Source organism: Phaethon lepturus, unplaced genomic scaffold (assembly GCF_000687285.1).
Source record: "Phaethon lepturus isolate BGI_N335 unplaced genomic scaffold, ASM68728v1 scaffold45210, whole genome shotgun sequence".
Taxonomy (NCBI): Eukaryota; Metazoa; Chordata; class Aves; order Phaethontiformes; family Phaethontidae; genus Phaethon; species Phaethon lepturus.
Genome location: NW_010514940.1, coordinates 10,858 through 22,231, shown reverse-complemented (window position 1 = coordinate 22,231; position 11,374 = coordinate 10,858). Strand labels below are relative to the sequence as shown.

General features: G+C 38.9%; 1 protein-coding gene across 1 annotated transcript in view; it reads left to right on the top strand.

Annotated features, from left to right (window-relative positions):
* Window positions 1–630: 630 nt before the first annotated feature.
* The window catches only part of LOC104626470 (protein arginine N-methyltransferase 3-like), a gene marked incomplete at its 3' end in the record, with an annotated part of 18,888 nt that continues 8,144 nt past the window's right edge, over window positions 631–11,374 (top strand). Inside the window, exons 1-2 of the mRNA XM_010294407.1 lie at window positions 631–782; window positions 3,996–4,095. Coding sequence (XP_010292709.1) covers window positions 631–782; window positions 3,996–4,095 — 252 coding nt within the window. The remainder of the gene's footprint in view (window positions 783–3,995; window positions 4,096–11,374) is intronic.

Sequence of the window (11,374 nt, the reverse complement as noted above, 5' to 3'; positions counted from 1 at the left end):
ATGTTGAGCGTAGTTTTTTCAAGTGTAGTGATGAAGTTCATTTTTCTTTCATGGAAACTTAAGCATCCCATCTTCCTTGATTTTATTTTTTTCTTTCCTTTGGACCAGTTTTGAATATAAATAGTATTAGACAGAGAACATTTCCAGGTGTTAAAACTGTGCCAGCTACCATTTTGAAATCTAGTCATCTTGAGCTGTAGCTGTTCTGAGGCACTGTGGCCATTTCTAGCAGAGGATTCCTAAATCATGTTTCTGAATAGACTCTTAATGAGAAACTGCAGTTTGAATATGTTTTTTCAGTGGCAGTGTTAAATTCAATAGTTAGTGATTTGCCGATTAAAATTGTTCAGGCTCTAATTTCTTGTTTCTCCTGTTTATGTAACTTTTTAGTTATTGCCCAAATAATTGCTTGTGATTGTTTCCCATGGGACTGAGTTCATCTGCAGCTGGAACTAGCCTGCTTCGTCATCTGTCTGTAAAAGGTAGTAGAGAGTGTGGAGTTAGAACTGCAGTTTGACTTGGGTATCTCTGAATGTGATAGTAAGACTTGATGCTGCAGTTCCTTCTGTTAGAAGATGGTATATCACTGATGTAGAAAGACATATAGAAAAATCATAGCAAGGGTGACAAATGGGGGTAAAAATAAATATCTTATTTCAGGTGGTTTTGGATGTTGGCTGTGGAACTGGAATACTCTCCATGTTTGCTGCCAAAGCAGGTGCGAAGAAAGTGATTGGAGTCGACCAATCTGAAATCGTCTATCAGGCCATGGACATCATTCGGTAGGAAAAGTTCCAAGAAAAGTATGGTAAATATGGCTGTAAAAAGTTAGTAAAATGCTGTTACTAGTTAATGGTCACCTATCACTCAGAATGTGTTCTGTTGAAGTCCTTCTTTATCCGAAGAATTAACACAGGTTTTGATGTGCAGCAAGGTTGTTTGCTCCTCTGATAGGGGTAATGAAAACAGGGCTGTAGGTAAGGTGGGATGTTCTCTGTCAGGGCAGGGTGGGGAACAGCAGGCAGAGCTGATTTCTGACCAGCAAGAACCCATCTGTATGGTCTCATGGGGTTATTCCAGCCAAGATGCAGGTCTTCACCTTTGCCTTTGCTGGATCTGTGAGGTTCCCATCAGCCCGTATCTACGGTCTGAGGTCCCTCTAAATAGCAGCCCTACCCTCTAACAGATCACCTAACTCAGCATTATCCACAGACTTGCTGAGGGTGCCTTCTGTCGCATTAGATCACTAATAAAGGTGTTAATTAGTATCAGAACTAGCATTGTACCCCAAGGGACACCTCTCATACCTGGCTACCTGTTAGACTTTGTAATCCTTCTCTCACCCCTTCAATCTCATAGTCTATACAATCTGATGGTTCACTTATCCACTCCACTTTTTGATAATTGACCTATAGAGGATATTATGGGAGACTGAGTATATGTAAAAATGAAGCAATGGCATCTGAAGAATTAAAAGTTTATTTCCTAGCCTGAGGTAGGAGAAATGAAGATGAAAATGTGTACTGTTGGTAGCTGAGGTGTGTAGTTTCTTCTGTTTTGGTTGTTTTTGTAGGAGCAACTGTGGAAAAGAAAGTCAGGGTAGATAGTGAGGAATTTTGGATTGTCAGTTTTTAGGCAACCTTAAATTGTACAGAAATAAGGATGTCTAGGCAGAATTTTTAGGTTAGATACTTCACACGTTGGAGATGGAACACTGCACATTTGGATGCTGTAAAATTATTCTGTTAAATAAATGCCTGTTTAAGAAAAGTACCATGTTAAGCATCAGGTGCAACTTCAACTAAAATGTTTTTATGGCACAAGAACCTGTTCTCTAAAGAGAACTTTTCCCAGGAGTCCTTTACGACTTCAGAACGATTACAAATGTGAAATGGTGTTTTATTTCTAGTGCACTTGATGATAAATTTAGGATTGTTCATATCTCTCAACAAGTGCACAAAAAGTCCTTTATGTGTTACTTATACTTAGAGGGGGACAGAAGTATCAGCCAATACGTATTGCCTTTGGTGAGAAGAATGGCAGGCCTTTAAGAAAAACAACAAATCAAAACTCTTAATGATGAATTTCTACGTGGAGTACACAGCGAACCATGGCTAAGGCTACACATTTATAGATACCTTCTGCTGTAAAAGGTTCAATTCACATTTAAGTCCTCAGTTCACATCAAAATGATTGATGTTTGTCTTGTTAAACCTACTTTTCCTAAAGGAATAAAGGTGACAAGGTTGTAATGGGGTAACAAATATTTATTGGAATACTACACAAGTCTGCTTAAAAATGACTACTGTGGTATGCTTCCACCGGTGATTAAAAGTATGTGCTCAAGAGCTTTTGTCCCTCCCAGAATTCAGGTTCCTTTCTAGCATGCTAATTACTAGAAAGAGTGCAACCCATGTGTGTAAGTACAGTGGAATAAGTGGCCTGAGTGGTATGATTTTTTTCCCGAGGTTACGCAGTAAACTTATGTTTCACTGAACGCTTGCCTTCTCTTTTTCTTACTGTGAATAGCTGCCCATAAAATTTCTAGTGCAGTGAGTGACTTGATTTTTATTGTTCATCGCTGTTATGCAAGAATAGAAAGTTTAAGTATGCTTCCTAAATAGCATCTTGGCAGTTTTTCCTACAAGGTGTAAACTACATTGGGTTTGTGTGGTTTTCTTTTTTCTATACCTTACAATTGAAAGCAAGTATGTAATGAATTGGTCTTTTTCCCGTCTTTTGTTTTAAATCATGTCCTTGTATGTGATCATTTAGGAAGGTATCCTTAGATCTCTTTTTGTCCTTCTAAAAATGTTGTTGTGGGTGATAGCTCTTTAGTGTTTTATTTCCCACTTTGAACTTCTGGTCTTACTTCTGTTCACAGCATTAAGTGTGATATTAGCGATGAACTGCTACTCTTCTAACAGAAGACTGTTGTGTGTAGAATATTTAATTGATCTTTCCAACAGCCCACATGTTCAAGTAGCCCTTTGACCCTTTCCTTTCGCTCCCTTCATTCTGATCTTTCTCCTATTGTCTTTTAGATTGAATTTTTAATGTGATTACTGGTCTGCATTGAAAGCCAGACAGAATGTAAGATATCAGGATAGGGAGGGAAGGGGCAGAGATAAGAACTGTGGTGGAAAGATAAATTTCTTTGCTGGGAATACATTTCTGCCCTGTGTAAGAATAGTAATAATGGTATGTGCAAGAAAGACTTAATATGGTTTTCCAAGAAGAAAAATACTACATTGCAAGCATTTATGTATTTACTAATTTCATTGTCATGCAGCTTTTGTTTCAAAAACTAGTCACATCACATCACATTCCTTCTTATAGAGGATGCTTGTACCATTACTTGCATATGAGGTACCACCTGATTACTGCAGTTACTAAACATTGCAGATGATTTTGGCCAAAATCACAGCAGGGAGGATGCCTTTTTTGTGGAATAAGAGTAATAATGATCCAGAGAGAATGTTTGTTCTCGGTGACTTTGCAGCTAGTTTTGTTAGATAAAAAAATAAAAAAAACCCAAGTTGTGCAAAACGGCTTCGTAAGGAAGTTACTTTCCATAGCTATCCTAGTGTGATGAGTAGGCTCTAATCACCGTAGTCTTACGGTACAAGGGTCAAAGAAGGAGAACTGAGAACAAGCAACTCCATGTAAAGAGGAGCGTCTTTTTAAATATTCTTCTTTATTTTCCCAGTTTCTGAAGCTGACACATTTGCATGCACAGCACGCTGGAGGTATACGGGCCTACTGTCTGCCATCTTTGCCTGGCACTTCATCTGCTGCAGTTTTTGGGTGTTCGGAAACACTCCCTCTGAAATATAAGTGAGAAGAGGAATATTACAGTTTAGTGCTTTCTTGATTAGTTAGAAAGCCCCACAGTTGTTTGTGGGAGGAGAAATGCAAAATATAGACATCAGTATATCCCTTTTGATGGCATAAATTGTAAATATAAACTAATTTGTTCATTTTGTGACTTGCAGATTAAATAAGCTTGAAAATGTCATTACATTAGTCAAAGGAAGAATCGAAGAAGTAGATCTGCCTTTGGAAAAAGTGGATGTAATTATATCTGAATGGATGGTAAGGCATATGAATATTCTTTTCAAGACATAGTTATTTTTAGGAAAAAAACATGTTGTTTTATTTTATTTGCAAAATTATTCTTTAAGCGATGCTATTTTTTAACCAGAAATTTATCATGCTTGCAACAGTTGTTTTGACAATGTGGGAGGTGGGATGATCTTTCTGATTATGTGGTACTCAGGTACAACTCTGATCCCTCTCGTTCACAGCCTTTCAGGTCCAGGCTCTCTAAGTACAGTTGAGGTGTTTCGGGTACAACAGTAAGTTTCTGCTGAGTAGTTAGTGTGCAAATCTACAGAAGTACTCTGTATTCCTGAATAATACCATTGTAGCTGCTCAGGTGAAAATAGTGAAGAAATATTGTTGTAGTCACCTAGCTAGATCGTTTTGGTGAGTAGTAGATAGACACTACCCTCTGTAGTCTGCAAAGACACGTAAAGACCATCCTGACTCTGCAGGGAAGGTGATGAGGAGGTGAGGAGCGTACACTCTGGGAAATCTGTGAGTACAGATGGAGCTTGAAAACAGCGTTATTATTCATTGCAGTTTTTTAGTATAAGAGTGAAATAATTGATTTTAAAAGTACATAATGAAGACAATGGCCAACAGGAAGTGCAGCATACAGTGTCTAAATGAGCCGTTGAATCCTGGAATCTATTGGATTTCAGCCTTGGCCTGTTAGGTTTCTTTCGTGTGCTGGCTGATGACTGTTACACAGTTGTGCTTGCTGCCTGCCATTCATCCTGATAAAGACGTCTGTGTGACAAGACCCAGTGCCAGGCTGAACTTCATAGCGACTGAATAAGTCTGTTCCCTATCAAAAATGTAGTAGGAAACACCCCTTGCGACTTTTTTTTGTGGACATATGATGTTCGGTCTCCTCGTATTGCAGACCTTCAAGAAGCTCTTCAAAATACAGGTTTTCTTCACACTAGTTCCCACTGTTTGGACTTAAAGAAAAATGCTTTTGTCCTTCAAATTTAAGATCAATAATGAAAACTTTAAATATAAGTTTTTGGTTTTGTGTTGTGTTTTTACAAACTGTGGCTGTTTTACTATACACAAGGGCGAGAGATCGCGCCTTCACTATGGATCCGTGCGTATCTAACTAGTTTCCAGGTAAAGGTGGAAATAAATTGTTTGTTTTAGTTTTTTCTGTGGGTTTCTTTTTATATTACATATTTCAGTGTGCTGGAAATCTGCAAAAGGTATTCCTCCGCTGCTGTCATGAACGTTATTTGAAGCATTAACTTGGTGTTGAGGTCACTAGTTTCAAGGAAGGTTTAAGCCATTGGCTTAAATTAGTGGTTTAAAAATAGTGCGTTATGGTTGGTGATTCCTGACAGCATAGTGACTTCACTAGAAATGTAATTATAGTTCTTTCGGGGAGACTGCTGATCAGTTCCCTAAGATGTGCACCAAGAATAATGTTCCCCAAATGCCGTTTCTCGTTCTGGAGCCCAAAACTGCGTTTTAAAAGGAACCTGGGCACTTAAGAGCTTAGGTCATGCTGTAAATCAGTGCCTCTAAGGTGACGTAAAGGATTTAAAAAAGCAGCTCTCGTAAGAAATGAAGTATTGAATGTTCCATGTTTCCCATTTGTGTGCTAATTTACCTTTTAATGTCATAATTATATAGCCATGTGCATTTCACTTAACTAGGTATTCTAAATATGTAGGAATGCTAGCATTTTTATAGGTTGCTGCAATACAGAGATAAAGAGGACAATGCTGTGGAAGTAAGATTGATAGCTGGACAGTGTCTGCACTGTTCCAGCACTGTCCAGAAAAGAACATTATGTTGCCTAGATGCAAATGAAGATTCCTCTTTGTCTAGCTTTCTAACGTGAATTTGCTTTTCCTTTTCCTGCCCTGCATGATAGTGACCAGTGTGAAATCTTTTGTTAGTATGTGAATGTAAGTGCTTGAAAATGTTGGAACTGCTAAGTGTGAGAGCAAAAAGGAATTCAATATATGTCAGTTCTTAGCTCTTTATTTAGGGAATCTGTATGGACTAGCAGGAAAATTCTGATGGGAGTAGTGTTTTTTCCTTGTAACAAAAATAGAAGAAGTTGCTGTTCTGTTTAGAAAACCAACTAGTAAACATCAAAGCATTTTGTGGAGCCATAGCTTTGTTGTGCTCGGTACAGAACAGTGCTTAAGACCAGTACGCTATAAGCTTTTTTAGAGCTACGTATGGAGCATCAGAAAATTAAAAGGATGGAGGTTAGGTAGAGGAAAAATACTTCATCCTCTAGGAACGTTTCTAGAACAGGCTGAGAAAGATGGTACCTGGAAAAATCTATTGTAAAAGGTACAGTGGTTGCATTATGAGCATCTCCAACGTAATGGCTTCTGATGATCATTGTGTGACGGACCTATGGCTTCCACAGGCTGCTTGCTATTCCTACTTCTCTTTCATTTTCAAATTTGTTCCCTTAAAATGTGGGAAGAAATACACAGTTGGTGTGTGTGTGTATATATAGCCAAATTATGTTTCAAATCTGTATTTGCCATCTTCCAAAATAATATTTTTCACTTTTACATTCATCTAGATACGGTTTTGCCATGTTCCAGGTTTAGAGGCCAAATGATGAGCAACTGTCTCTTCAGTGGTTTTATTTAAGCCTATGAAAGAAATTAGCAGTGATCTTCCTTTCAATGTAAAAACTAAACGTGTTTTGTGACAACTGAAGTATGCATGTTTGACATTGTTAAAATCAGACCATAAGCAGGGCATCCGTGTGATTGTGTTTGACTAAAACCAGTATGCAAACCGTTGGGAAGGACAGTGGAAGGTGCGATGGGCTGTCAGCTGTTCTGTTGTGTCCAAAAGGCAGATTGCTGAAGATTGGAAGCCTGTTGGACTACTGAATAGCCAGGTATTTAGACTTCTTCACTCTGAAGACAGCTATGGATTTCTCTTAGCAAAACAGGTGAAGTGTGACACCTGACACAGGACTTCTTGTGTGCTGTGGGTCAGGAGCACAAGGCAGAGCAGGTCCAGAGGAGGCCACAAAAACGACCTGAGGGCTGGGACACCTCCCCTGGGAGGACAGGCTGAGAGAGTTGGGGAGGTTCAGCCTGGAGCAGAGAAGGCTCCGGGCAGACCTTATGGCAGCCTGACAGGGCTTAAAGGGGCCTATAGGAAAGATGGGGACAGAGTTTTTAGCGGGGCCTGTTGCAATAGGACAAGGGGTTAACGGTTTTAACCTAAAAGAGGGTAGATTCAGACTAGATGCAAGGAAGACATTTTTTACAACAAGGGTAGTGAACCCCTGGCCCAGGTTGCCCAGAGAGGTGGTAGATGCCCCATCCCTGGAGACATCCCAGGCCAGGCTGGACGGGGCTCTGAGCACCCTGATGTAGTTGCAGATGTCCCTGCTCATGGCAGGGGGGTTGGGCTAGATGGCCTTTAAGGGTCCCTTCCAACCCAAACTATTCCGTAATTCCGTGGAGCAAAGAGCCACCTCACCCAATAAACCATGTTGCCTGAAGAAAAGACAAAAATGGACAAATAATAGTCCATTCTGCTAACCAAACTGATTCTGTAAGGAGGAGGTCTTCCGGTTCTTGCAGACAAGTTATGTGAATGTAAGAATGGGTGAATTTTATATAACGTCTCGCTGCTGACTTTGGTTTTCTAGAGGTTTCCCTGTCCAGGATGGTCTGATACTCTGTAGCAGGGCTGTAAGCTTCCGATGCATCATCCTGCTTGGTTGCCTGGAGCTCTGATGTATGAAACTTCTGAAAGCCTTAATTTGTGAAACTAGAAATAATTGTTAGTGGTTACAGGTACCAGCCCCTAACATTTTTTGTTTGTCTGCTTGTACCATGGGCCACCTACAAGCAAATCTCTTGTTCAAACTGGAGACTTACATGAATTTGGTTTCTAGGCAAAAGTACAAATAATTGAGTATTTGTGTACACTGCCTAGTGGCAATCTGACGCAGATGCATTTCTGTACACATCAGTGATGTGTTTGTACCTTGGTGTAAGGAATGAAAACCCTTCTCTGTTAGTGGCTTGCTCTGAAAATGGTTTGCAAATGCTCGAATTTCATCAGAAGTTTAGAATTTTGACATGAGCATGCTGCTGTTTGTACAGGCGGTGGGAAAGTACTTATGAGTTGTATACACTGTAGACTTGCTCCGAGTCAGGATCACATTTATGTCCTCTCCCCAGAGAGAGTGAATTTTAAGAAACAATGATGTTTTACTGTCATTAGAGTAATTTTTCCATGCAGTACATAAGTTTGAAAGGGGAGCTGCTATGCTAAGTGCTAAAGCTAGCTTTTGGTTAAATTGAAGGCTGAGCAGGAAAAGATTTGGTATTCACATTCAAAGGTGGCTGTGTTATGGCACACGTGGACTTTGGTACTGCAATTGTAAACTTCATAGCCTGCTTATTGAAAGGATGGGTGCAGAAAGAGACAAAATGTATATAATGTTTTTCTAGAATGTTCTTATCCAGCTGCGTCTGTGTACAGAATTTTTTTTTTTCCTCTCGGTATGCTTTTACTTCCTTTCTCTAGCGAAGAATATAAAGCTAGAGGTTGAGTGTGTGTTTTCACTTGGAAAATATCTGCATTTCTTGCTTGTAAGGGTTTTTACTGTGAAACAATTGTCTGAGATGGTTGTCTCGTACAGCGTTAGGGTGAAGTGCGTTCTCATCAATTGCTGTTTTATGCAGTGCTTTGTGATACTGAATATGCAACAGAGTTTTACCCAAGATAAAACTGGGAAAGAGATGAGCTCTCAAATTAAAATAAACCAAGGATAGAATCCAGTACTCTTGTCTCTTAATCGTATCGTTGCTCAGGTAGCTAATATCTTTGTTTTCTTCCTTTTGTTTTGCTTTTTGTGTCAGATAATTTTGATGCGGTATCGGGATGGGCTGTGGATGAGAGGTATCGAGGATGCAGGGACAAGGACTAGCAAGTTGAGTGTGTCTGAAACACTGGAAACAATCTTTTCTCTCCTTCCTCCTTTCCCCAGTTTCTGTGATGGATATACAATGATGGTGCTTTTTTAACACATAATAGTTTTCCTGTAGTCTTAATATTCTCTATTGTTTCTGTTAGTATTTGGAGGTGCATTTATACAAGTGTTCTAATTCTATAACACAGTAATTTATAATTTTATTGTAAGCATTGAGCTTTTGGTTTTTGTGTGTTTTAGTATGCTCTTTACACAGCATTATGAAGTAGTTGAATGCTTTAATTTCTTTACAGCAAAATGTTTTTTAGAAAGGAATTTTATTTCCTTGCATGAATTTTTTTTTTTTTTGCCAACACCTATAACGGGTATCACTTTCCTGCTCTTTAGATCTTCCCTTTGGATATTCCTACTCATCTCACGTTTGTTTAAGGACACAGTAAGGAGTGCATGATAGCGAAGTCAAGCTGTGGTTTTGAAAGGTGTGGGCTTGCTCTGTCAGTAATGAATTATTTCCTTTTTTTAAGATTAAATCATACATGAGAGATGAGCTTGAAGGCTGACTTAGCGTGAGGGACCTGGTGCTGCAGCAGAGCATGCAGAAGCGTTTACATGTAGCTGCTGCTTCTCATTTAAATGTGCCACAGGGTTTGGGGGGATTTTGTCAAGTAGAAAATAATTTTTCTCAAAATTGAGCAGGCCACGTGAATTTTGTGCATCTGTTAATGCAAGATTACATTTTATGCTATAAATCAGAATCCGTTGTCCGATCTGTTTTACATACCCTCTGTAACTTGTCTTACTCTGTAGTCCAACGGAAACCTCCTTGCTAGAAACTTCAGTGTAAGAAAATAACGCACTTCTTTATACTGATATGTTTTTTAAAAAAAGTCCACTCTCTGAGCCAGTGGTTTGATAGCTGCCTTTTATCTCATTAACTAATCAGTATTGGGCCTTATTGAATCTGGAGTACCGGGCCAGGTTCAGTTACGTTACAGAAAAAAATAAAATGGAGCTTTGATAGAAGGTGGGGAGGAAACCAATGCTTATTCACGTAGTTCAATATTTCTTGTCAAATCTATCCTGAGATGGTTTTTCTGCTGTCCTAAAAATTCAGCTCATTCTTGCTATTGTAAACATGCTAATACCCGTTTTTTTAAAAGAGTTCTCAATATCGATGGCTTTCACCAAGAAGTAGAAAATAAGTGAAGGGAAAACTAGGTTCCAGTAAGGTATATGATAGGAACGGATAAGGGAAATGTCCATGAAGAGGCATTTTTAATCTGAAGTAATTGGTGTTTTAAGCAAAGCATTTTACTTCAGTAATCTCCACGCAATCAGGTATATATTAAAATTCACTGTTGTTCTTGTGTCTGGATGCTTTTGAAGAGCTTAATCTTTTTCTTTCTCATTGAAGAATATCATGATGAATACTGAAGTGCTAATGTTAAAAGAACTTCCTATACTTGCGTTTTCATGTATTGGTAAAATATTTTTATGTATCTTTGAATGAAAATGAACATTAAAATTTAGAGTGCTGTAGTGTATTTGAATAATAGAGGAAAATTTAACAGTGCAGGACATTAGGCCATCAAAGTTTTGCAAGCCTTTTATAATTGTTACCGACAAAATATAGATATAAGGAATATGCAAGGAATGTAGCGATATTCCCATTCCTCTGGATTCAAATTTGTCAGCGGGTTCATGCGTTTTTGGTAGCTGACTTCTTGGGTGGACTTGATGTAGGAGAGACAAGTGCCTCTTGTATTTGTGTTCCTGTCCAAATCTGTTCATATGTGGGTTTGTTGTTAGCTGGAGAGCAACCGTTTTGTTTCGGTTTTGAAAATAGAAAAATGAGGAACTTCATGCTCATTTTGAGAAAGAAATGGCCAGCTTTTTAGTAGAAAATGCGTAATAAGACAGCATAAGGTTTAAGGTGTGCTGTGTATTGTTTGTCTTTAACAGAGATCCTGTCACCTTTTAGGTGTCTTAGCTTAGCCACTGGCAAGACTGCATTATTAATATTCAGCTCACAGATTTGTATCGTAGAGATCTCTTTGCAGTAATTAATTTTGAGGGTGCTAATACACACTTAAGGAAAAAAAAAAAAAAAACACAACAGACCCCTGGACATTATTGGGATGGAAGCAAGAGTGCCCCACAGCATCCCGGGGAAGAGACAGGTATAATTCTCTTTCCAGATGGCACCCCTACAGGTGAGGCAGCAGCCTGTGAAATTACATTCTAAATTACACTACAGATGAGCACAGCACACTGAGCAAAACGCTTTGGTATAAGTAATAAATGACTTGATTCAGTACCGTTGACGGTTTATGTAAC